Source organism: Stegodyphus dumicola, chromosome 1 (assembly GCF_044657685.1).
Source record: "Stegodyphus dumicola isolate Sdum_Otavi_A_Nest chromosome 1, ASM4465768v1".
NCBI lineage: Eukaryota > Metazoa > Arthropoda > Arachnida > Araneae > Eresidae > Stegodyphus > Stegodyphus dumicola.
The window spans coordinates 11,853,443-11,879,902 of record NC_140768.1 but is presented as its reverse complement, the minus strand read 5'-3'; the positions used below and the strand labels follow the sequence as shown (position 1 = coordinate 11,879,902).

The window sequence follows — 26,460 nt, the reverse complement described above, 5'->3', positions numbered from 1 at the left end:
ACAGGCACTGGAGAGGACAGGAAAAGAGTAAAAGATATATTTCGCTATAATTTTATAAAATACGTAAATTTATCACTTTTGAGTTCATATCATTCATAAAAAAAATCTGATGTGTACACCACATGACTTCCTTGTACGGAATATTAAATTATACGCATTTTTTCTTGCATTTCATTTAAACTTATTGGATTGAATTAAATCTACTTCGCCGAGAGCGCATAAACCACAATAGAATAAATGCATTCTTTAAAATTCACTCTAGTATTTCTTTACCATAGTGACACTCTGGCGCTAGTTCACTTAATAGTATTATATTTCGTTCATATTATAACTCAGAATGCACAAAATGTATATCATTTAAAGAATTATCGAATCGTTGCCACATGTTCTATTCAAATACTATAATAAAGCTAGAACGATGTATAAAAGAAATTAAGCAAACGAAATAAAAAAGAAACTGTTTTTCACAGACGATTGAGTATTTCTCATTCAATTAATTCAGTTCTCACTTCGCGACAAGGCAAAAATACATAAAAACTCAAAATATGTATATTAAAAATTACGAAGTAAATATTAAACACTTATTTCCTCGAAAAAATTCCAGAAAGGATTAAGCATGATTTAATTGGCAATAATAAATGAAGGCGTTATCTCTGTTGTTGCGAAGCTAAGTTTCTCTAGATTGGCAACAAATCCACTAGTCTGCTATTTCAAATGTAAACAATCAATGGCCGCCCTAAAGAAAGGTTTAGCGGCACATAAACAACTTTAAAATTGTTGATAACTTTAAAAATATTGCATACAGATTTACTAAAGGCATAAAAAACCTTAACCGGAAGATAAAAACAACATAATTCAATCATTTTTAAAGCAAAAAATTTACAATTTACAAACATATCAGAGTAAAGAAACTGAGATCACTGAGCCGGATAACAGAGTGGATATATATATAAATAAATTTATATACGTTTGGTGAGGCCGATTGCAACCAAAATACGAGGTGCACATCTACATGTTATAGCAGTCCTACATACAAAATTTCAACGTTCTGAGGCTACTCGTTTTTGAGTTATGCGAGACGTACGTACATACGTTCGTACAGACACCACGAAAAATTCTCTTCAGAATTAATTTTAAAGCAGTTTTATAATTTTTTTGGAGGAAACGAATCTTTTATTCTGGCCTTACGTACAGATATCACGCAAAAACATCGTTAAATTGCATTCGATAGCGGTCAAAATGGGTATTTTCGTTGAAATATGCTGCCTGAAACTTTTCGCGATTACAATACTTCCATTTTACTTCATACAAGGAAGTAAAAAGGTTCAATTCCATTTAAATTTTTTCATATCGAAAGTCAACTGTATCACTACATTGTTCTGTAATACAGAAGAAAGAACATAATGGAATACAACACTCAACGTATAAAACTGCGCAGTAATAACGAATATGCTGCACGCTTACTGCGAGAACCAGTGCAGTCTTAACACATACTACACTGATTGAATAAAAACCACATTTTCGACAAATTTATGGTTATTGTTCAAAAGGGTTGACAGCTAGGAAAGCTTGGGGTGCCATAATTTGTGAAAATGGTCCTGATTATTATTCGGTAAGAAGTTCTAGACATAATAAGACACGAAACCTGGTGGATGTGGCAACGAACATTAGCTGAGTTAATATCTTAACCAGATAATGATAATTTTCCACGTGTCAGTTGAACGTCAACCTTCGTTTCAGCTGTTTTGAATTATTTTATGCAGCATACATATTATACAATCACACATAACTGGGACAGAATAAGGGACTCTTTTTCCCGAAATGAGTTAAAAAAAGAATTTAAAATGGAGAAAGAAGAAGAGATTTTTTTTTCGTGAGGTGTGTACTTACGTATGTACGTATCTGGCATAACTCAAAAACGAATAGCTTCAAAAAGTTGAAATTTTGTATATAGGACTGCTATAGCATGTAGTTGTGCACCTTATGTTTTGGTTGCAATCGGCCGCACCCAACGTGTGTGTATATATATGTAATAATAAAATTCCATAGTCAAGAATACACTTCAAATTCTAACTGTATGTTCTTTTCATTTTTAATAGCGACGTTCTCTTATTTGAAAGTACGTGGAATTAAATCCACAGCCCCGTAGTCAAGTTGTTTTTCCCGCCTTTTCTACACATACAGTTATAGAATATTCTGGAAATATTTAAAGCGAACTGGATTGGCTGACGAGGCTGACGTCATTTCTTTGAAGCTCCGCCTTTCCAGAGGCTATAAATGGATTCGCAAAGGAATATCGGGGGCTTTTTCTTAAATGTCACGATGCAGTAAACTTCATACAAAAAGTTATTAGTAATTCTTTTTATTTACTCCGGATATCTGATTTTGTAACTGCTATTTCTCCTGAATAATAATAAATGGATCCTGTTTTTTTTTAAACTTATCGTCTGATAATTTAAGCTACGACTAAAGCTGGTACATCACATATATATATATACTCATTCTGTCACTCAACTGGGTGAGCTCAGTTTTTTTTTAAATTTTTGTTGGTAAATTGTGCATTTTTTGCTTCGTGCAAAAATGATTCAGTTATGTCGTTCTTAACTTCCGGTTAATGTTTATATGACTTTAGTTAATCTGCATGCAATAGTTGTAGAACTATCAACAATTTAAAGAATTTTCAAGTGCGGCTAAGCCTACTTTTTTACCATAGCAACCATACTTGTTTACATTTGAAACTTGCCAGAATAGTGAATTAAGTCAGTTTCTACTCCTTCAGTGTATTTTTGCCCAGTGGGAGCAAAAGAAAACTTCCAATTTTGTGCATCGAAAAATCTGCCTTCTTGCCCGCTGGCCGAATGGCTTGTTTTTGCATCGAAAGTGATTTGAATTGCAAAAATTACTTTTTTAATTGTTTTAACAGTATTTGGTGTTGTATATTTTTCAATGTTTCTCAATTTTTAATAAAGATAGTTTGAGGTTTTATGTATTTTTGCCTTGCCGCGAAGTGCGAACTAAACTAATTGAATGAGAGATATATCTCTAATGAAATTCGAGGAAATAAATTTAAATGAAATGCAGGAAAAACTGCGTTAATTTAATATTCCGTACATGTGGTGTACACATCCTTTTTTCTCTTTTATCAAAGGAGTGTTGAGATGAAATTAAGGCATTTCCATATTCTCTGACATATCGTTCATAAAAGCATCGCATCATTGTTATATTGCAATGCACAATTTAAAACAATATTTACCACTCAGAATTCTTAGGTTCTCTAGCATGTGTCCGATAATTCAAAAGAAAAAATTGTAATATATGTATGGCTAACCATTTACATACATTTCTATGTCGGGGTTCTCTGAAACACGGCTATTATTTCCAGGGATGTGCAAAACAAATTTGAGACGCACTGATTTAGAAATATAATATTAATCGTATTACAAAATCTAGGCTTTCTTCAATAAGACATCAGGATGCATAATTTGAGATATTGTACTCTTAAAAGATACACATATTAGACCGCAAAAATTTTTAATCTTGATACTGTTCTACATTATTTCATTCAGATACTTCCCGAGTTTGTTCATAAGCAATAACTGATGAAACTTATATTCTTTCCAACTTACAGAGTAAGCTTTCTTTAGTAATTCGTTAGCAAAAAGGTGGTGCTTACGCATTATTGCAACCACCTTAGTAGAAGTCGCCAAATTCTGGCACCTATATACATAACAGTTTTTCAGGTAATCACATCCATTGTTAAGTTCCAATCCGAAAATTCACCGAATTACCTTTTTCTTCTGCAAAAAAAAAAAGAAAAAAAAAAAATCTCCAGACTTCGCAAAGGTGGTTGCACTAATACGCTAAGTACCCCAAAAAGGCATTAAATTATATGCAACCGACTTTTTGTCTTAAAAAGATTTGCAAATTTATATATAAAAATTAAGGTATTATACTTACTACTGAATTTCTCTTTCTGTAAGATAAGTAAGATCCTGGAAGAAAATTTATGTTATGAAATAGAGATCTCATATAAGCTGCATGCAAGATTAAACAAAATAATAATCAGACTCGTAGAGAAAAATCTAAATTATTCCAGTGTTTTGCTTATTTATTATTTGCTTCATAATTTCATTACTTGCTGTCTTCGAGTAGATATTTTGCTTTGTAAGAGCTGTGGTTTTGTTCATTATTATATGATTAAAGTAACACGATTCTATATTTACTGATGTTTATGCTGCAAAAACGTTTTGCTACGTATAACTGTTAAACGCTATGATCGTGAGCATAAGTGGCTTTTCAATCTTACATACGGAATTGATGGGTAATGCATCCAATAGAAATTTTTTGGTGTTTAAAAAAATTATTATCGCTTTATTTAAACGAAAAGATTCATTATTTGTTGGATAATTAATTATGACAATGTTCCAAAATTATCTGTCTAAAGGTCAGTTAAGATTATTTAGATTGTACCACTCGAGGATCATCTACTTAACCCTTTGTTGCATCATGTCCACTCTAGCGGACAAAAATTTAAATTTATTTATTCTTCTGTAAATGCCTTAACAGATTCCATTCCTGTGTTTATTCATTTTATATTATTAGAACTTTCAACTGTCGATCATAGATGGCTGTAGAGCATCACTTAGTAAAGCACTGCTATTTGGAAAATGGCTACTCCTTCTGTTTCCAAGTTAGTACAATTTCTCACAGTACATATTATACAATATTGCTTACATTTTCTTATACTGCCATTTTTTTATTCATAATTAGTCATTTTAGACATTTTATTTTAAATGTCAGTTTGAGAAAATTGTGGAGTGGATAGATAAAGATCTACCGAAAAAAGTGAATTGAAACCCAAATGGACTGCTTATCAAGCCAAAACACCACTGGAAATGTTTATGTTTGGCAAGGAATTTCTAGAACATTTGACATTTGAATCGAATAGGCACAGGTTACAAAATTGCAGCAAAATGAATTCAATCACAATTGACGAAATGAAGGTATTTTTGGGGGGATCTGCATGTACATGTCAGTTGTAGATTTACCATTGAGAAGATGGTAATGATCACTGCAAACAAGGCAGGAAATGATTTCAAATCATGGACCTTATAAGAGATGACTAACCCAGTGGGCGGGGCGCGCGTCACCGACATGTCGGCAAGAAAGAGTAGGGACGATCTGGTTTACTTTAACACTGAAACCTATGGCGTTTGTATCACATACCTCTTTTTAATTATTAAATGTGATACGTTGTATAGCGATGAGATTATGAAAGCCACAGTTTTTTCCAAATAGGATTTAATATACCTCATTAAAGCACTTTTTACTGCATTTCGCGCATTTGTTTCCACGCGTAATTCTTGTACAAACATCTTTTCTTTGGTAAAACGGTAAAAACTCTAAGCACAAAATTTATGAACTTAATTTTGCGTACAAATAACGTAAAATTAAATAAGATTGATAGTACGTGATGCTTTGAAATAAAAAGGTAAAATTAAACATGATCTGATAATTTTTTTTTTTTTTAAATTTAATGACCATTTTCAGGCAGTGATTTTCAAAACTATAATAACATTACAAAACAATCATTTACTTGATTGTATCATCATTATTAACCGTAACTTGTTAACATTAAAGTGGAATATTTATTTTAGAAATTTATAAAATTTGGAGCATAAAATTTTCTGAGTGTAATGAAGGGGAAAAAAAAAGTAAAATAAAATCTAGAAGCACTCAGATTTTATATTACGCCCAAAAGGAACCTTTTTTAACGTTTTGTGGGTTACCTACATTTATTGAATATCATGTTCGTCGCCCGTAAACCACAAACATTTGAAAACAGCATATCTTTAGAATTTCCGCACTGGAAATAAAACTGTTATTTTCCGTAAAGTGCTCTCTCTGAACTCATTGAGTTTGTTAATCAAAAATTCGTTAAAGTGTTACAAAATATGAAACAGATTAAAACAAATTCGAAATTCGGCCGTCCAGATGCCCATGCTCGGGTGGAAGATTACATTATTCAAAATTTGATGGCTCCGCCTCTTTGGGGTAATAAGCCCACCAGCGGCCGAGCGGTAAAGTTGCTGAACACTGGTAGTTCCGTCCGAGGTTCGAATCCCGCGAACGGGCTGGCTGCATGGGTTTTTTCGTGGTTTTCCCCGTGTGTAACGTGTATACGAGTCAGTTTCCCTTAGAAAGTCCTCCACGAAGGCATCCCTCCCCTTAGGCAGATAGCCCTAGTGTGCTTTGCCATAAATAAATACACCACCACCACCACCTTTGGGGTAATAAATTAAATTAACAGTAAATAAAAAATTTATGCAAAACTAAAAATAAATTTAAAAAATAATCACTATAAAATACAAGCAAAATTAATTATCGCGGTTAAATACAATTTTAATATTAGAATTAAATGTATAAAAATTTTTAAGGTGTCAAAAGTGTTTATCACTATGATGTATTATGAAATATAATTGAAATAAAATTACTTTATAGAAATTGTGCTATAATACTCAACTATAATTTAAAAAAAGCAGCACAATTTAGAATTTTAAGCAAAACTTTCAAAAATTCGTTTTTAAATATTTTAGTACTTTTTACTTGTTTACACCAATAAAAAGCATAAAAATTCCAAGAGAAAACTGCTTATTTGAAATTTTCTATTAGTGCAGATTTAAAATATTATTTTCTAAAAGAAGTAGTTACAAATTTCCTTACAGCATAGGAAAAGCTAAAAAAATATCCAGCTCTGAAAGCATACAATAGCTTTATAATTATTTGGAACGCTAATTATGCTTGATAAATATGCTAAATTTTTAAAAATCAATCTCATTTTCAAAAATAAAAATATATAGAAATTCTAATTTTTGAAATGAGGCGCTACAACCAGCTTTTTCTTGATAATTATACACGTTGCAATAGAAAACCACTGTTAAATTTCTGCAAGTCGTCCCTACTCCTCCGGATGAAATCAAGGTGACAGCCGGGAACGCCTCAGACGAGAGAGAAAACCCATTTGGGTTAGTTATAAGGTCCATGTTTTAAATGCAATGACGTAAATCGTTGGGAAGAGATTTGTATGCATGTACGTATATGCATGCTATAGTGAACAATCTGTAGCAATTATTGAAAGCGAAATTTGAATAAAATTAATTTTTTATTATTATTACTAAGGTTATTTTAAGTAGAAAAAAAATACAAACATTTTCGTTTAACTTCTCTAGATTATTTATATGCAACAAAGGGTTAAGGGTAGGGCGATGCTTTCGTGGAGAATGTTTTCAGGGAAACTGACTCAAATTCACGTTATCCCCACACATAGTACATTAACCGATATTTGAAGTCGGATCAAAATTCCTGTGTTCAGCGCCTTTACGATTGGATCGGCCATTGTTGGTTTGGTTTATTTGATTACTGCGAAGTACTCGAGGACTATCTGCCTAAGAGAAGAGATGGCTTCGTGGTAAACTCTCTATGTTAGACATGGGTAAAACCATGAAAACGCTCGTTCGCGGGATTCGAACCTCGGACAGACCTACCAGTATTCAGCGATTTACCGCTCAACCGCTGATGGGCCTCGGCGATTGTTGAGTAGGGGTATAAAAAAAAGCAAGCAACTTCATACCCTCGTTGCAGTGTTTTATCAGAGACTATTTTAAACTTTCTGGAACTTGGTTGAAAACGTAAAAGCAATATTAAAAGATTTATGTACTTTCACAAATATTAAATTTTTCTGTGTTCGCTTATAAAGATTGTCGATGTTCTTTCATTGAAGTTTCAGATTATTTATTTTTAATAATATTAAACCATTTTGGGAACTAATGTTAAATTTTGGTGAGCATTTGAAGTAACAAAGAGAAATTTCAGCAAGGGAAATCCAAGCTATTCATGCCATAGTAACACAGAACAATACTGACATACAATCTTTCTAAAAATTGAGCATATTGTGAACATTTTTCTAGATAAACACATTTTTCTAAACAAATAATTCACCTGGACAAACTCTGTTTATTTTCTTTTTCCTCGCAGATTAGAATAAATAATTTTATTTGTGGATTAAAGATATAGATGGATTTAAAGATATAAGATGGATCTATTTAAAGATAAAATGGATCTATAGATACTATTCAAGTTATCATGTATCATGGTAGATTCCCGGCCTGTTTAAAACGTTTTAATCTCCAGGGCAATGATCGATGCTTGGCTTGTGGGAAGTACGGAAATGCAGCTCATTTTATGGAAGAGTGTAAACTGACCGAGAGTGTGAGGGCGAGGTTTGGAAAAATAAATGAACAGAATATAATTGAAAAAAAGAAAATTCTGGAATAGCTATGCAACAGAAATTATGAGGATTGTTAATGAAAACAAGACTATCACAGGAATAGGACTTTAAATATTTTAAACTTTTTTTTTTTTTGTTTGTTTGTCTGCGTCAACCATGAGGCCGATTATTTTACGGCCAGGAGGGTTGCAGCATACTCGTAAACTAAACTATACCTAACCAATAAAAACTGAAATACGGGACTTCTGAATATGCGTCCAACGCAGAAAAAATAGCCTCTCGATGCCACGAATTCTCACCTCCCGGCGCTGATGCCGTGGAGGACGTAGTGAGTTTTGAACCGCTACCGAAAGCACGAGATAATAAATCTGTGCGTATGAAATAAAAGAGGCAGCCTCCTGGACAACGGCTCCCAGCGCATTTCCAAGGTGTGCGCTATGGATTGGATTGGATTACTGTAATTTGGCACAAAACCTGTCAAGGTTATCTGCGCCAGACAAATGGTAACAATGCAATTAGTCATTTGTAAAAACTTCCAGCTTAGGTAAAAGACAGATTACAGTCTATGATAAGAGCTGATATCTTTTAAAAAAACAGGTTAAAGTCTATTATAAAAGCCAATATCTTTTAAAAACAGAAACAAATTACGACGATATGCTTTTCCAATTAAATTTCCTAAGTCCAGTTCTGAACAATTAAAATGTTTTTGGCGAAAATAATTAAAACTCTGGCATTCCACCAAGATATGATGGACTGTCAGATCTGCATTGCAGTTTGGGCAGCTGGGATTCTCTTCTCCCTTCAGAAGATACTCATGGGTCAGGCGACAATGGCCAATTCTCAGTCGAGTCAAGAGGACATCTTCCTTTCTATTAGCCATACATCGCCAGTATCCAATGGTGGGTTTTACATTTCTCAGCTTGTTATATACTCTGTCATCCCATTGCTTCTGCCATTTGCTGAGGATTTTGCTTTTGACAAACCCTTTGATGTCTGCTAGTGGAATCTGAAGATTGTACATTGTGGTTGCAGTTTTAGCTGCAATATCTGCCAATTCATTCCCCTTAATGGCAACGTGTCCAGGGATCCACGAATATAGAATCTGGTATCCCCGAATTTTTAAATGATGATTCAACTTTAGGATTCTGATTGCAACTGGATGAGTACATTGAGCATGATTTTTCAATGACATTAAGGCACTCATGGAATCTGTGTAGATAATAAATTTTATGTACTTTTGTTTTGAAAGGTAAGTCAAAGCCAGATGGATTGCAGTAAGCTCAGAAGTAAGCACACAGCAAACTGTATGTAATCGAACCCCTACTATTGTTTTTTCTGTGACGAAAGCGGCGCCAACATGATCCTGGGATTTTGATCCGTCTGTATAAGAAAGCTACCTGCTTGATTCTGCCAGTAGTCGTATGCTTGTCTCAAAGATTAAGCCATGCATGCCTAAGTACATGCCGTATTAAGGCGAAACTGCGAATGGCTCATTAAATCAGTTATGGTTCCTTGGATCGTACCTTACTAATACTTGGATAACTAACTATACCTAGCCACTGCCCGTGAGTGTCAAATCCCTTAACTCTTTTATCAGCGCTCTCATGTTATAAGCAGGCGAGAAAATTAAAATCTGCATGAGCACACCTCTTCTTGTTGTAGTCTGTACATACGCTAATTTTTTATACTTTTTCTGTTTCATCATAAGATAGTGTTGTCCATCCTTAGCAATTGTCCAGCAGTATACCACAGTGCCTATCATGCACATGCTGAGAACAGCATCTTTGGCCGAGCACGTATGTATACGCTCTAACTCTTGAAGGTAGAGTAGGTGATTGCACAAAATTGTAAAAAATTTATAACAATTAACTGTGGAAATGGACGCATGAGCAAAATACAACAGACATTAAATAGATAAATGAAGTTCTACTGCCGTTCAGGAAACTGCTGCTTAATGGAAATTAAAATGAACAAATGTAATTAAAAATGCTTACCTTATAATCTTCTAATTCAGCTTTTGTCAGTTGACTGCTTGAGCTGCCCATTTATATTTTATTCTTTAAATTTCTGAAAAAGAGTAATTTATAAACCATAACTATTTAAAGAACAATGGACAGAAAGAAGCAAGTCCTAAAAACCAATTTAACAAATGAATGTTACAGTCCGCTTCATTTAAAAGACGGACATAATTAATTCATCATACGTGCTACTATAAGCCTTGCGCTACTATAAGGGCCGGAAGTGGTGACCATTCTATTACGGAAGCGCCTAATAGCTGGCCACAGTTACCTACTATGAAGAGATAGGCAGTTAACAACCATATCTTCTCCGGGATTCAAACCCGGGCCCATCACGAAAGCAATCAGTGTCCTGTAATGAAAAATTAGTTGCAGCATTTGAAACATGTGTATTTATATGGCATGATTGATTGGAAATAATATGTGCTGAATAATTATGTATTTTATGCCTATTATAACTGTTTTCAGTAGACGGTTTTAACTGCTTGAAGAAATTGCACAATTTAGAATTATATTGAAAAAAATTTAAGAATTAGTTTTCTTTCTTTTTTTTTTAAGTCCAAAGGGGCTTTGCTCCTGAAGCACTATTGTTTACGTTTTGCGATTTTGCGTCGATTCACTGCAAACGGCAAATTACTTTTCAAACTGTTACCACAAAGTATTATCGCCCTGTGTTATATTTAAAAAAATTAAATAAGGAAAAATCTGCATCAATGTATGTATATTTCTCGCATTGCGATAAAACAAAGGTACATAAAGCCATCGAATTTTGAATGACGTAATCCTCCTATGAGTATGGGCATGTGGAAGACCAAATTTGAAATTTGGAATTTGTTTTATAATCGATTTCCTATTTTGTAAAACTAAATGAAATTTTGATTAGCAAATTCAAGGATTTCAAAGCGAGCCATGGCAACGTTGTAAAAAAAAAAAAAAAAAAAAAAAAAAAAAAACTTTTTTTATCTCTAGCGCGTGATACTGTGTATCGGAAATTCTAAAGATATGCTCAATTTAAAACTATTTTGCGATATTGCTGTTGAACTGAATTTTGTGCTTTAAGTGCGAAGAACATGATATTTAATAAATAAATGTAACACACAAAATGTTAAAAAAACGCCCTTATGAACGTAATTTAAAATCTGAAAAAGTTTCGGTTTTTTTTTTTTTTTTTTTAATCTGGGAGCCAAGTTATTATTTACACAACATTTGCTTCTGTCGATAATAGTTAAAATAGTGTACATATTACTATGAATTTCTCAATTGCAATTTCTTGATTGCTTTCTTGATAACTGCGACACAGTGTGCAAATTGCTAAGGAGACACATAATGAGGTGTGCAAATTGCTAAGGAGACACATAGTGAGGTGTGCAAATTGCTAAGGAGACACATAATGAGGTGTGCAAATTGCTAAGGAGACACATAATGAGGTGTGCAAATTGCTAAGGAGACACATAATGAGGTGTGCAAATTGTTAAGGAGACACATAATGAGGTGTGCAAACTGCTAAGAACACAAAGTTACGATGTATCCAAGTGGACAAGTGTTTACGTGAACAATGAAGTTAACAAAAGTGTACTTCGAATTTATCAAAAGTTAACTTAGAATCCAGTTTATATGAACATAGAATAGTCTACACAACACCATACACTTTGGGGTATGGAACTATCAACTGCCTGAACTGATGTGACTGGCCTACTCTGTGGATAACTGCAACAATAGTACGTACACACATCATTAAGTGTGTAACTGATAAGAATACGAAGTTATGACTCACTGAAGTAGACATACGTTCAGAGACTGGTTAATATATAAGTTCCACTCTCCACGGTATATAGACCCTATCCATGACAATGTAATAATTAATTGATTGTATATTTTTTTCATACGAATTATTATGTAACAATTATTGTAAGGATGACATTGTCAATTTAGCTTCGTAATATTACTACCATTGATTCAATGAATGCCGCCGGCGGTGGATGGTAGATTCTCTTTCCGTCGCATGGGCATAACTGATTTGGTGTAGAACCTCAGGTCGGAGGTCCATACGACGGCGTTTCAGTCACTAACCACCTATGTAGTGGCTGGGCAGGGAGACAAAACATATACGTACAGCAAGAAAAACACGAATCTTTTTTCTTAAATATTTTCCTTTTGTATCTCAATAAAATTTCTAAAAAAATGGTAAGAAATCTTCAATTAAGAAAAATCTTTTCCCCTCATTAAAATTGACGCTGTTTAAACACAGTCTCTATCAAGAACTTCGTATTTCCATCGTTCTTTATTGGTCGACATAACACGACGACTTAATTTATATTAGAAATTATTATTATTATATGATCCTCGCCTATCGGTTTAACTATAACTGATGTACCTAGTTGTAATGTTAAGAATTGTTATAAGCAGGTGCCTTAGTTGTACGTAACAAACGTAACCAAATGTTACAACTGACACACCTAACTACAACATTTAAAAACAATGTATAGTTTTTTTACCTAATTGAACTTTGAAATGCGTATTGTTGCGTTTTTCTTTTCTGACACCAGTTGTTACGTTATTTCCTCCTTTTACGTTCGTACGTAGATTTGGAGTGAATAACGACGACACTTGATGAAGTATCCAAACACACTTTATTTACAAATATCAAAACGTTTTACAGACAGCTCCAAAACACTTTTACAGTCATCGAAGATCTACTATAAACACGCTGGAACAATCAGCGACACAGCCTTCACACTGTCAGGGAATAATGGTGGAGACGGCTTCAATGTGCAAAGCACCAGAGTACACCTTCCGACTGTGCTTGGTCGTTCTCGGAACTCCACGTACTCTCGAGACTCTCCACGCTACAGCTCGCACTGCACAAGAGTATAGCTCTCGATTCAGCACAGTCTAAGGCGAAACTCGACGGTGCACTAACTCGCGATACACTAAAAGACTCTCTCGATGCACTTGACGACGAACTCGGCGCTAGACTTCCAGACACTCGCTCAGTGACTGACTATCAGCTCGCTAGACGAGGCACACACACTAACTGACTGCGGACCAGCAGGGTTTATATAGCTTTCGGTTTGTGTTCGAGAACATTCTGGGGTAAACCAGTAAGAATTCGTTCCAGAAAATTCTTCATCCGTTCTTGGTATATCGCCAATTCTGTCGCCAAAGGTCGCCAAATGGGCGATTTTTCGCCAAATGTGGTAACCCTCAAACTTCTTTGCGGGGAAGCCATCTTAACGCGCCTGTACATTTCGTAACAATATTATTACTTCCTTTAACATCCATCATGGTACCCTATTCCTTAAATTCTATGACAATTACACTAGGTTATTGGAATATGACAAAAAACACAAGAGTTCAACACCTAAGAGGAGGGATGCTTTCGTAGAGGACTTTAAGGCAAACAGTCTTGTATTCACGTTACACATGAGGAAAAAAGAAACACGAAAACCAACTATGTAAGGAATTAGTCCCATCTGTTAAGATAATGGTGACAGAATACTGCGCTCCATCATAAAACTGCACCTTTTAAAGGTGGGCCATTGTTCACCAAGACACAAAGTTGCATCGACGTAGAGGTGCCCGCCATGTAGCGAATTAGTCCCATCTGCTAAGATAATGGTGACAGAATGCCGCTCCATCATAAACTGCACCTTTTAAAGGTCGGCCATTGTTCACCAAGACACAAAGTTGCATCGACGTCGAGGTGCCCGCCATGTAGCGAATTAGTCCCATATGCTAAGATAATGGTGACAGAATACTGCGCTCCATCATAAAACTGCACCTTTTAAAGGTCGGCCATTGTTCACCAAGACACAAAGTTGCATCGACGTCGAGGTGCCCGCCATGTAGCGAATTAGTCCCATATGTTAAGATAATGGTGACAGAATACTGCGCTCCATCATAAAACTGCACCTTTTAAAGGTCGGCCATTGTTCACCAAGACACAAAGTTGCATCGACGTCGAGGTGCCCGCCATGTAGCGAATTAGTCCCATATGTTAAGATAATGGTGACAGAATACTGCGCTCCATCATAAAACTGCACCTTTTAAAGGTGGGCCATTGTTCACCAAGACACAAAGTTGCATCGACGTAGAGGTGCCCGCCATGTAGCGAATTAGTCCCATCTGCTAAGATAATGGTGACAGAATGCCGCTCCATCATAAACTGCACCTTTTAAAGGTCGGCCATTGTTCACCAAGACACAAAGTTGCATCGACGTCGAGGTGCCCGCCATGTAGCGAATTAGTCCCATATGTTAAGATAATGGTGACAGAATACTGCGCTCCATCATAAAACTGCACCTTTTAAAGGTCGGCCATTGTTCACCAAGACACAAAGTTGCATCGACGTCGAGGTGCCCGCCATGTAGCGAATTAGTCCCATATGTTAAGATAATGGTGACAGAATGCCGCTCCATCATAAACTGCACCTTTTAAAGGTCGGCCATTGTTCACCAAGACACAAAGTTGCATCGACGTCGAGGTGCCCGCCATGTAGCGAATTAGTCCCATATGTTAAGATAATGGTGACAGAATGCCGCTCCATCATAAACTGCACCTTTTAAAGGTCGGCCATTGTTCACCAAGACACAAAGTTGCATCGACGTCGAGGTGCCCGCCATGTAGCGAATTAGTCCCATATGTTAAGATAATGGTGACAGAATACTGCGCTCCATCATAAAACTGCACCTTTTAAAGGTCGGCCATTGTTCACCAAGACACAAAGTTGCATCGACGTCGAGGTGCCCGCCATGTAGCGAATTAGTCCCATATGTTAAGATAATGGTGACAGAATACTGCGCTCCATCATAAAACTGCACCTTTTAAAGGTGGGCCATTGTTCACCAAGACACAAAGTTGCATCGACGTAGAGGTGCCCGCCATGTAGCGAATTAGTCCCATCTGCTAAGATAATGGTGACAGAATGCCGCTCCATCATAAACTGCACCTTTTAAAGGTCGGCCATTGTTCACCAAGACACAAAGTTGCATCGACGTCGAGGTGCCCGCCATGTAGCGAATTAGTCCCATATGTTAAGATAATGGTGACAGAATGCCGCTCCATCATAAACTGCACCTTTTAAAGGTCGGCCATTCTTCACCAAGACACAAAGTTGCATCGACGTCGAGGTGCCCGCCATGTAGCGAATTAGTCCCATATGTTAAGATAATGGTGACAGAATGCCGCTCCATCATAAACTGCACCTTTTAAAGGTCGGCCATTGTTCACCAAGACACAAAGTTGCATCGACGTCGAGGTGCCCGCCATGTAGCGAATTAGTCCCATATGTTAAGATAATGGTGACAGAATACTGCGCTCCATCATAAAACTGCACCTTTTAAAGGTCGGCCATTGTTCACCAAGACACAAAGTTGCATCGACGTCGAGGTGCCCGCCATGTAGCGAATTAGTCCCATATGTTAAGATAATGGTGACAGAATACTGCGCTCCATCATAAAACTGCACCTTTTAAAGGTCGGCCATTGTTCACCAAGACACAAAGTTGCATCGACGTCGAGGTGCCCGCCATGTAGCGAATTAGTCCCATATGTTAAGATAATGGTGACAGAATACTGCGCTCCATCATAAAACTGCACCTTTTAAAGGTGGGCCATTGTTCACCAAGACACAAAGTTGCATCGACGTAGAGGTGCCCGCCATGTAGCGAATTAGTCCCATCTGCTAAGATAATGGTGACAGAATGCCGCTCCATCATAAACTGCACCTTTTAAAGGTCGGCCATTGTTCACCAAGACACAAAGTTGCATCGACGTCGAGGTGCCCGCCATGTAGCGAATTAGTCCCATATGTTAAGATAATGGTGACAGAATACTGCGCTCCATCATAAAACTGCACCTTTTAAAGGTCGGCCATTGTTCACCAAGACACAAAGTTGCATCGACGTCGAGGTGCCCGCCATGTAGCGAATTAGTCCCATATGTTAAGATAATGGTGACAGAATACTGCGCTCCATCATAAAACTGCACCTTTTAAAGGTCGGCCATTGTTCACCAAGACACAAAGTTGCATCGACGTCGAGGTGCCCGCCATGTAGCGAATTAGTCCCATATGTTAAGATAATGGTGACAGAATACCGCTCCATCATAAAACTGCACCTTTTAAAGGTCGGCCATTGTTCACCAAGACACAAAGTTGCATCGATGTAGAGGTGTCCATACCTTTATGAAGTTTAGTTTCTAACTCATAGAAAGCAACTCTCAACAAGATGAGAAGACACACGTGTGATGGTCTTGGAGAACAGTCACTGATTTACATATGGTCGCCGTCATCTAAAAAAAATCTTCCTGGCGGCGCGACATAAAAATTCTTTTCTTTTATGCAGTGGAATAAATAATTAGATCCAACAATTAAGAGTATATAACGAACTAAAGATAAGAGAGTCAAGACAATGAGTTTGATACATCTTCTGTTAGTTTACCTTTTAACTATTCTGAATATCATGAGTGTCGCTTTCTTCCTATAAGTTTGTTCTTATCCCGGCGGGCGGATTGGTTGCATGGGCGTTTTCGTGGTTTTTCCCCATGTGTAACTTGGATACAAGCCAGTGTTAAGTTCTCCAAAAAAATTAAGGCATCCTTTCCCTTAAACAGTTAGCTCTCCTCCTCTTTGCCTTAATAAAATAAACCAAACTAAACCTTTCTATGAGTTTACTGCTTTATGATCCACAATATATTAATTCAACTGTTTTTAAACCATCACTATCAGATGCCAAGACAATGTCATAATCCCGACGTTTTCGGAAAAATATTTCCAGAATTCCTGATGGAAAATTTCGCTTCCTATCCACCTCTGGATAACACTAAGCTATCAAACTGTCTGCCTCTGCCTAACACTAACTGTGCGATTCCGCTCCAGGGATGAGGGAGAAACTTCGTAGACAGCAGTCAGAGGATCTCCCACCTCTCTTTCCTTACCACAACCTCTCGAGAAGGGTTTAGGGGCACCTGCGCACAAATTGACAGGCAAGGACACAGTAAAAAGCGCACAAGAAACATTAATTGCTGGATGGGTATTAGTAGTGGTTCACAGTTTAGTGGTAGTTCGTACAAAACCACATCTTCTTGATTATCCTCCGATAACGTGGAACAACGAACTTGGACTATTCGGTTAACAAAACTTTAAGCTATTGAACTGCAAAAATATTGTTACAAAATGTCCAGCTGCGGTTAGACAGCTTCCCCTCAAAGTAGGTTTAGGGTTGCCAAAAAATGGCAAGGGAAGGCAGGGTTGCCACATTTGGCAAGAAAATTGGCGATATGCCATAGAGGAATGGAGAACCTTCTGGAACTAATTTTTACTGTGTTATCCCAGAATGTTCTCGAACGCAAGCCAAAAGCTATATAAACTCTACTGGTACGCGGAGAGTTAGTTGATAGTCAGTCAGTGAGTGCCTAGTCGACTCATTTAAGAATTAGTGAGCGAGTGTCTCGAAGTCTAGTGTCGAGTTGGTCGTCGAGTGCATCGAGATAGTCTCTTAGTGTATCGCGAGTTAGTGCATCGTCGAGTTTTATCATAAAGTGTGTTGAGCTTCGAGAACTACCGAACCGAGTCGGGAGCTGTACACTAGTGTATCGTCGAGTGCAAGTTGTAGCGTGGAGACTCTACTCGAGAGTAGGTAGATTTCCGAGAACGACCGGACAGAGTCGGGAGCTGTAATCTGGTGCTTTGCCTGAAGCTGTCTTCACCGTTATAGCCTGAAGGCTGTGTCGCTGATTGTTTCAGCGTGTTTATAGTAGTTCTTAGACGACTGTAAAAGTGCTTTTGGAGCTGTCTTGAATAATACTAGCTAATGAGTTGTGCTTTGATACTTCATCAAGTGTCGTCGTTATTCACTCCAAATCCACGAACCCGTACATAAAGAAAGAAAAACGTAACAATATAGATTTTTTGCAAAATGTTTGCATGTTAATGTAAAAATATCCCCGAAATATATTTTAAATATTTTATAACTGGTATGTGACCGTGAAATTTGCATGCTTTTGACAATATTTTCAGTAACGTATTTGCCATTTTTATTTTATTCTCCAAATATTTTAAATATCTTTCTCGCCCTGCACATGATAATAATTGCATTGCTTGGAGCTTTCTGTAAAGAATTTTTTTTTTAATAAATAGAAAAATGATATAAAATTAAAATGACTTACGTTAAAAATAAGAGAATTATTTTCTTAAATTTTTTTAAAAAATTTTTTTTGAAATTTTTATTTGCGTAACTCCCAAATTGATTATTTTTCACCATAATTAAAGATAATTTCTAAAATTTTTAGGCGAGAGGCTGAAGAAAAAAAATAGTTGCTGATTTTAAACTCTTTAGGGTTTATACATTTGGTCAGATAGTTTTGAAATTCTGCCCAATGGCTTCGGAGAAATCGTGCACGCAAGCAAGAAAATTGCGTTGAAGAATCATATTTTCAGAGTAAAATGCTAATTTAAAAGCAAAACCAGAAAGCTCTTTCCCTCCCGTCTTCCCTAAAAACCTCGAAACACAAACAATTAATAATTAAATATATCACTTTTAAAATAAAATGCCCAAAAATTAACTGAACGCGGCAAGAGTTTAGGCAAATAGCACGCGATCGTTATTTACCTAAGCGTGCAGATGCTTTTGTAGGGGTTTCCTAAGCGAAATTACTCATATGCGTATTACCACATAGACAAAAAACACTGTTTTCGTGGAGGTTCTCCGTTTTATCACTAAGCACGTTATTTCAGACTAACTTTGTTCACACGTGGTTTTAAGTATAATATATCAAGCACCGTAATAATATATGAAATTACTTGACTCAATATAACATGAAAGTACAACCTTTTTCCTTTATTAATATTATTTACATTATCAATTATATGCAGTTTTTCAAATCGTTTTGAGTTACAAAATGGGTACTTTTCGGTTAGCCGGGCGCAAAAGGAAAGTCGCCAAATAATTTCGACCTGCGACAACTTGCGTACAAACCTGACAGGAATTATTTACCGCCATTTCCAGAATTCATTTAAGATAAGCAGCATCTATTTTTACTCTTACGCAAATCTGGTATTATAAAATGCTGAAATTTTGAGACTTAACACAAAGTAAAAAGGAGGACGTCTCATTTTTTTTTTTTTTTTTCAAAAAAAAAAAAAAAAAAAAGAAAGAAAGAAAGAAAGAAAGAAAGAAAAAAGAAAGAAAGAAAAAAAAAAAGGGGGGGGGATATTGGCAAAAAATTCAACATGTAAACAGAATCATGAAACAAAACTTCATACTTTCTGAAGAAGCTAGATGGTGATACAATGTTTCTACCTGCCGCAGCAAGAAAAGCGAAATCGAAAATATAAAAATATCTTCTTTGTAGATTCATGAAAATAAATACTTTTTGTTGTTATTTTACATTAATGAACGTTTTCAACTTTGTTTTGGGTAACGGTCATTTTGTTCGGGTCAATCGTGAAAGTGGTCCTAAAATATCGTCAAAAAATAAATAAATAAATAAAATACTTTTGGCGGGGGGGGACTAACGGTCAGTCACAACAACATGCAGTTTTTCATTTTCATATTTTAAATCATTCATTCTTTATTTTCATCATTTAATTCAGTAACAAAAACAACCGAGTGATTAAATCTATTGAACATTGGCGACATAAACGTATTTGAATGGTTATGGATGTTTTCGTGGTTTTTCCCATTTTATTTACCGTAAGTACCAATAAAATTCTTTTCAAAAAGTCCTCCGTAAAGGTGTTCTTTCCCTTAGGGGGCCCACCAGCCGCCGAGCGGTAAAGTGGCTAAACACTGGTAGTTCGGTCGGAGGTTCGAATCCCGCGAACGGGCTGGCTGCGTGCGCGTTTTCGTGGTCTTCCCTATCTGTAACGTGCACACGAGTCAGTTTCCCTTAAAAAGTCCTCCACGAAGGCATCCTCCCCCTTAAGCAGATAACCTTCGCGGCTTTGCCGTAATCACATAAACAAAAAAACATATAAATTAGCTATTTTTACCGAAATATAATTTATGATTTACGTGATTACGGGAAAGCCTCGAGGGCTATCTGCCTAAGGAAAGGGATGCCTTTGAAGGACTTTCTTTTTGTCTGTCCCGACATACTAGGAATAAAAGGGTAAATAGAAGAGAATTTCAATAAAGTGCAATAATTGTGGACACCATAATTACTAAACAATTATGGGAAATTCAGGAGTTGTTGTAACGCAAACGGAGGAAGTTAACTTTTTTTCTTTCATTTTGTTTTCCTTCAACAAAGGTTTATAAAGTTAAAATACTTTTCTAAAAAAAATATAAACCAATCTTTTATAAATTACTCAAAAGCTAAGATGAATTCATTATTTGAGTAATATTAATCTCTGACGTTTGGTTTGATTACGGCACAGCCTTGTGGGCTAGAGATGTCTTCATGGAGGACTTTCTAAGGGACACTGACTCGTAAACACGTTACGCATAGGGAAACATGCAGCCAGTCGTTCGCGGAGTTCGAACCTCGTTACCAAACTACCAGTGTTCAGCGAATTTACCTGCTGGGAGGCCAATGCATTAAGACTTCCCTTTTAGTTTTAATGCGCAATCAATTTCTGTTTCGATTAAAGCAAAATACACCCTAAAAGTGAAATATAATTCATTCTTCAATTTTGAGTGTTAAGTTCCAAAAAAAAATTTTTTTTTTTTTTTTTAATAAAAGAAACGCATAAGCTACTTCTATTGAAACAAAATTAAGCTAACGCATTTCTTTAATTGCATAAAATAATCATCTGAAAGTAAATATGTAAACTGACGCCATAATGAAAATAATATATCCTTTTTATTGTACTTAAGTTAATGAAGAATTTAAAACATGTCAAAAAAAGAATTAGTTTTTCACTTTTCAAAAATCGGTTAAAGTAACTTTTGCTTTTTACTCTTGTGAATAAAAATAATACATAAATATTTAACTATTATTTTAAAACGTTACTTTTTTTTTCGTTTAATATTTTACACTAATGTTTTGTATAGTATCTGTTTTAAATTGCGTAAATTTGCTCATACTTTGCGAATTTTTACTTCACTGTTATTATGGCAATAATTTGACCTTTTTTTTTTTTTTTTTTTTTTTTTTCCGGTAGTCTAATGTGTCTAAATACATGCAGTATAATTAAATATATATATATATGGTTCGTTCTGAAGATTAAAAAAACTGACAGAACTCATGAATATTGCTTGTTTACTTCGTTATATTCTTCGAATTGTATACAGTTAGCCACAAAAGTCTGCGTACAGACTAAATTTTAAATTAAAAAAAAACAAAGCATAGAAAAATGTATTTTAATCATTGCATTTTTTTCTTCTATTAGCTAAAATTGTAAGCTTAAATAAAAAGTAAATAATATCAGTGTAATACTTTTTACGTTTTTTCAAAAATATATTTTGTCAAAAAAACTCAGAAATTCCCTCCAATCATTCTGCGTACACTTTCCAAAAAAAAAAAAATTAAAATATAAGTTTTTTACATTACTTCAATACTTTGTAGGATATCCTTTATTCTTCAAAACAGCTTGCAGACGTCTGGGCATTGACTGAACTAGTTTTTCAGTGTCATCCGACGTAAATTTCGCCCATTCTTCCTGCAATTTACTAATTAGCTAATTTCGCGACGTAATATGTTTTCGAATTCGTTTCTCCAAATTTTGCCCACAAATAATCGATTGGATTGAGGTCTGGTGACTGTGGAGGAGTGTGATAGTGTGTCTTGGAGTGTGATAGAGGAGATATTCCTTCACACTTTTAGCTGTATGTTTCGGATCGTTGTCTGTTCTTATTATTATAAAAACAAGCGTAAGTGAATGAACTTTATTTTGTTCTTGGGTATCCAATAGCTTCCTTGATGCTGAACTTTTGACATCAATTTAGTCAAGTGTGGCTTATAGTTAGTAGTCTTAAGCCGAATACAAGCATCTGAATTTTCGGTAGTTAAGCTGTTTCTGTTTTTACTTGAAATAAATTTCATGAGTAAAAATATTTGCTTGTATATTTATAAGTTGAACCAAATGCGGACAAAATGGCAATGGCAAAGATACAGATGGCAAAGATACAGATGGCAAAGATTACAGATTTGCGTTGCCAAATTCATCGCTTTCTCCCTGAAATTATATTACAATTTTTAAAAGTGCATATTTGTTACAGCAATTCCGTAATCAAACAAAAATGTTATTATTCTTTTATGGTTTATTTTTGTAACGTATTTTTCAAGTGCTCGTTTTATATTTATGTTTTATAGCTTATTTTTATATAATGTACTTTATTTTCGGAACTCAAAATGATAACTTGAAATTATGAAATGTGACACTAGGTTACTGTTTTGGTTTGGGTTTATTTAATTACGGCAAAGCACACTAGGGCTATGTGCCTAAGGGGAGGACTTTCTAAGGGAAACTGGCTAGTATACACATTACACAAGGGGGAAAACCACGAAAACGCCCATGCAGCCAGCTCGTTCGTGGGATTCGAACCTCGGACCGAACTACCACTGTTCAGCGACTTTACCCCTCGCGCGCTGGTGGGCTCCATAGGTTACTGAGGCCTGTTCTAGATGCATAGGTCCTAGGCACTAAGACGCTCAGGATAATTTCTATGCTGGGGGATACTGACAAAATATTTCCTTTGTTTTTCAGAGATACGTATGTATTCTGGATATTTACATCTTCATCATTTTGTTATATATGCACATTTTAATAAATTTAACATTCACACTGGGGTACTCTCTCGTGAGTGATGACATTCCAAAATTGATCTTTCGAAATTACAATTATAGATGAATATCACTAATTCAGATTTTATATTACGACTAAAGAAACTTTTTTTCAACGTTTCATTGTGTTACCTTTATTAATTAAATATACTGTTCTTCGCAATTAAACCATAAAATTCAGTTCAACAGAAAAAAAAAAAAATCGTTAAAGTTTTACATAATATGAAATAGATAATAAAACAAATTCCAAATTTGGGCTTCCAGATGTCCTTATTAGGGTGGAGGACATCGTTATTCAAAATTTGATGTCTCTAGGTACCGTCGTTTTTCCGCAATGCGAGAAACATATATACATTCATACATTTTTTATTTTCTTTTAAGTATAATGTAGGGTTCTGATATTTGGTGGCAAAAATTTGAAAAATGAAACGCTGTTATAGGGAAACGCCTCAAAATGCCTGGGCTAATAAAACGTATAGGAATTTTCCAGCTATCCATTCAATTTAGATTTTCTAAGTGGCATAATTTACTATTTAAGTCTTCAAATATTTTTCACACTCGAATATAATATTTGTATATTTCTTTCCATTACAACACCTTAAGATTAAGGGAACATTATCTACCATCGGAAAGATTGTAAGAATTGGATGTTCCCTTCAGCCCACCTGCACACGAGTGTCCCCATAGCTCAAAAGAAGGATCTATCACACGCCTGAATGGCGAGAACTAAGAAAAAATCTTTGCCAATTCAGCAGTATAATCCAATCACACTACGTCAGTTTGACGTTATTACTTATTTTACACGTGTCTGCTTGGCAACAAATTCAAACCTCAGCTAGCAGTTCTTTTTTTTATAAACGCCGGGATGGCTTACACATATCAATTATCAACATAAAATTTCAATACAAATAAAAGTAAAGCATAAATAATAATTTTAAAATACTTCTTTACCACAAATATCAATTATAAATTTAAGCTGAATATTTTTAAGTGTCAGTTATTTTAAACAAAATCTTACACGGGACATAAACTATAATTCTGAAACAAAGTATTAAAATTCAATAAAATATTTTTTAAGAAAACCAAAAGTTAATCTTATCTTCAGAGATCAGCAATATCCTATTTTTGACAGTTTTTGCTCGGACGAAGTTACAGAAGCACAGAAGATAACCTTTGAATGATCCGCTTCAAATCTGGCTTTAAAACGGCAGACTTCTTACATTCATTTCTCCTTGAAATAAACAAACTTGGCAATTGGTATTAGCAAACTTGTTCTGAAAAATTCAGTAAATTTCTGCGATTAGGAGACCAGCACCATCGAAATTGATAATTGCACTCCTAATTTCCAGTATCTCGGTATTCAATTCTGTATTCGTATCTCCACAAACAAGGGCAGCCAGTAACTCAGCCATCCCCAAACAACAAACAAAATTACTAAATCAAAAAAAAGCAAGCATATCTAACACAAAATTACAAACCAACAACAAACAACAACAAAATAATTCTATAACTTATCACAATGCATTTTTTCTGTCATGAAGACAAGGTTTGATTCAAAGTGTTCGATTATTGTTTGATTCCCCGGTATGCCTTCGTGGAGGACTTTGTAACTGAAACTAGCTCGTATGCATAACCACGAAAATGCCGATGCAGCTAGTCATTTCGCACTGGTCCAGCTACCATTTGAACTAGTGTCGAACTACCAGTGTTCAGAGACATCACCACTCGACCAGTTATGGAAACGCAGAAAGTGGGTTATTGGACTCCAAGAAACAATCCTAGGACTGTAGATTCTACTAATCAGGCTCTGTAGTAGGCAAGTGCAGATGAAGTTGAGAATTCAATAAAATCTTTTTCCTTATTCTAAATTAAGTATTATCACCAAGTAGTTTCGAACGTCCCAAGGGACATCAGGTTTTTTTTATTATTATTATTATTATTATTATTATACAAAAAAGCATATTTGTGCACCAGAAGAGCAAATTTTTGAAACTGGTATATTTAAAAACATATTATAATAATTTCTTTTTTAAATTTACAATTAAAATGACTCGATCTCGTTTTTAATTGTAAATTTAAAAGAAAGAAGAAGCAAGAATTTGACATTACAGTATCTACGCAATATACCATTGCTTTGTTAGGATGAAAAAAAAATTTGAAAAGAATCACGTTTCTTTTTTATCTCATTTTCCATTTCGCAATTTTTATGTAGTAGATTTTTACTACTCATTCAAGTGGATTGAAACGGAAAGTAAATCGTATTGGAAACTGCTTTGTATAAGAAATTCTTACGACTTCGATAAACAGAGCACAAACATATATTCCTTTAATAAATCTGCAATCAAAATAAATGGTTCCCTTATAATGTCCTCCGCGAAGGCATCCCTCCCATTAAGCAGACAGCTTTCGAGTGTTTTGCGGTAATTAAATAAACCAGACCGAACCTCTAACTCCCAGCTTCTATTTTTAAATCACTACAGTAATTTAATTTTAATTGCTTCAGCTGTCACTAGAATGACTATAATTCTTATATATAAAAATGCATGAAACAAATATAACAATGTAAAGTAAATTTTAACTATCAAATATTTACTTACCCAAAAACAGAACGCATATAGTTCTTTTCCAGATCAAAAACAGGTTCAACGGTTAACTTAGATTATGAGCTGATTCCGGCCAATAGATTTGGAACTGCTCACTGTATGAGATACAGCTTCTTGCACAGTAATCTGTAACTGTAACCGATAATTTCTCTTTTCGTTATGAGGAATGATCCAGAAAACTAACAACGTGTCACAGTTACGTACGTAGTAACTCCAATCTGGCTTTCTATTGCAGTATTTACATGTTTGCCGTTATAATTGCCGTGGTACTGGTATTCCAAGATAACGCTATCTTCTCTTTACAGACGCCAGGAGCTAAATTGAAAGCATTTCCGTCACTTTTACAGATTGCATTTCTGCATGGTATCTCTGTCCGTAAACTGACAGCAGAGATAACGAGGCATGACAGCTATATGCGAATAATTCGTTTCGTCTAACTAACGGGGTGGTGAAATACCGCTGCGAAGCCGCGTGAATCCTGTGTTTGGTCAGATGTTTTACTGTTTGAGAAAGATGTTCGCCGAAGAGGCGAAAAAAAGGAAAAGGGGGAAAAAGTCGCTGGCTTTTCTATTCAGTGTGCTATTCAGTGGCAGGGAGTTTCGAAGTCGTGACATAAGCCAAATGGGAAGAAAATTGCTCTGGCCAGTTTAAATAATACAATGAGACTTTTTACGATTCCCTTTTCCTTCCCGAAAGGATATTTCGACTTGATCTGAATAGGTTCCATTGTTTTTTTTGCAAAAGATATGATTGTTGAATACGATAAAAAAAATTTTTTTTTATTAATGTTTTCTGTTTTTTTTTTTTTTTTTTTTTTAATTCTTGAA

The 26,460-nt window shown here is 35.3% G+C and overlaps 1 protein-coding gene across 6 annotated transcripts in view; it reads right to left on the bottom strand.

Annotated features, from left to right (window-relative positions):
- LOC118189253 (calcium and integrin-binding protein 1-like) overlaps window positions 1–26,153 on the bottom strand; it is a 147,553-nt gene extending 121,400 nt beyond the window's left edge. The window contains exons 1-3 of one of the 6 annotated variants that reach the window (XM_085812869.1): window positions 25,628–26,153; window positions 10,282–10,354; window positions 3,958–3,992 (exon numbers count right to left, since the gene is read on the bottom strand). In XM_085812869.1, the coding sequence (XP_085668995.1) occupies window positions 3,958–3,992; window positions 10,282–10,332 (86 nt within the window). In that variant the 5' untranslated portion in view covers window positions 10,333–10,354; window positions 25,628–26,153. The remainder of the gene's footprint in view (window positions 1–3,957; window positions 3,993–10,281; window positions 10,355–25,627) is intronic. The other 5 variants (XM_085812875.1, XM_085812877.1, XM_085812884.1 and 2 more) reach the window with 5 other exon arrangements.
- Window positions 26,154–26,460: the final 307 nt, after the last annotated feature.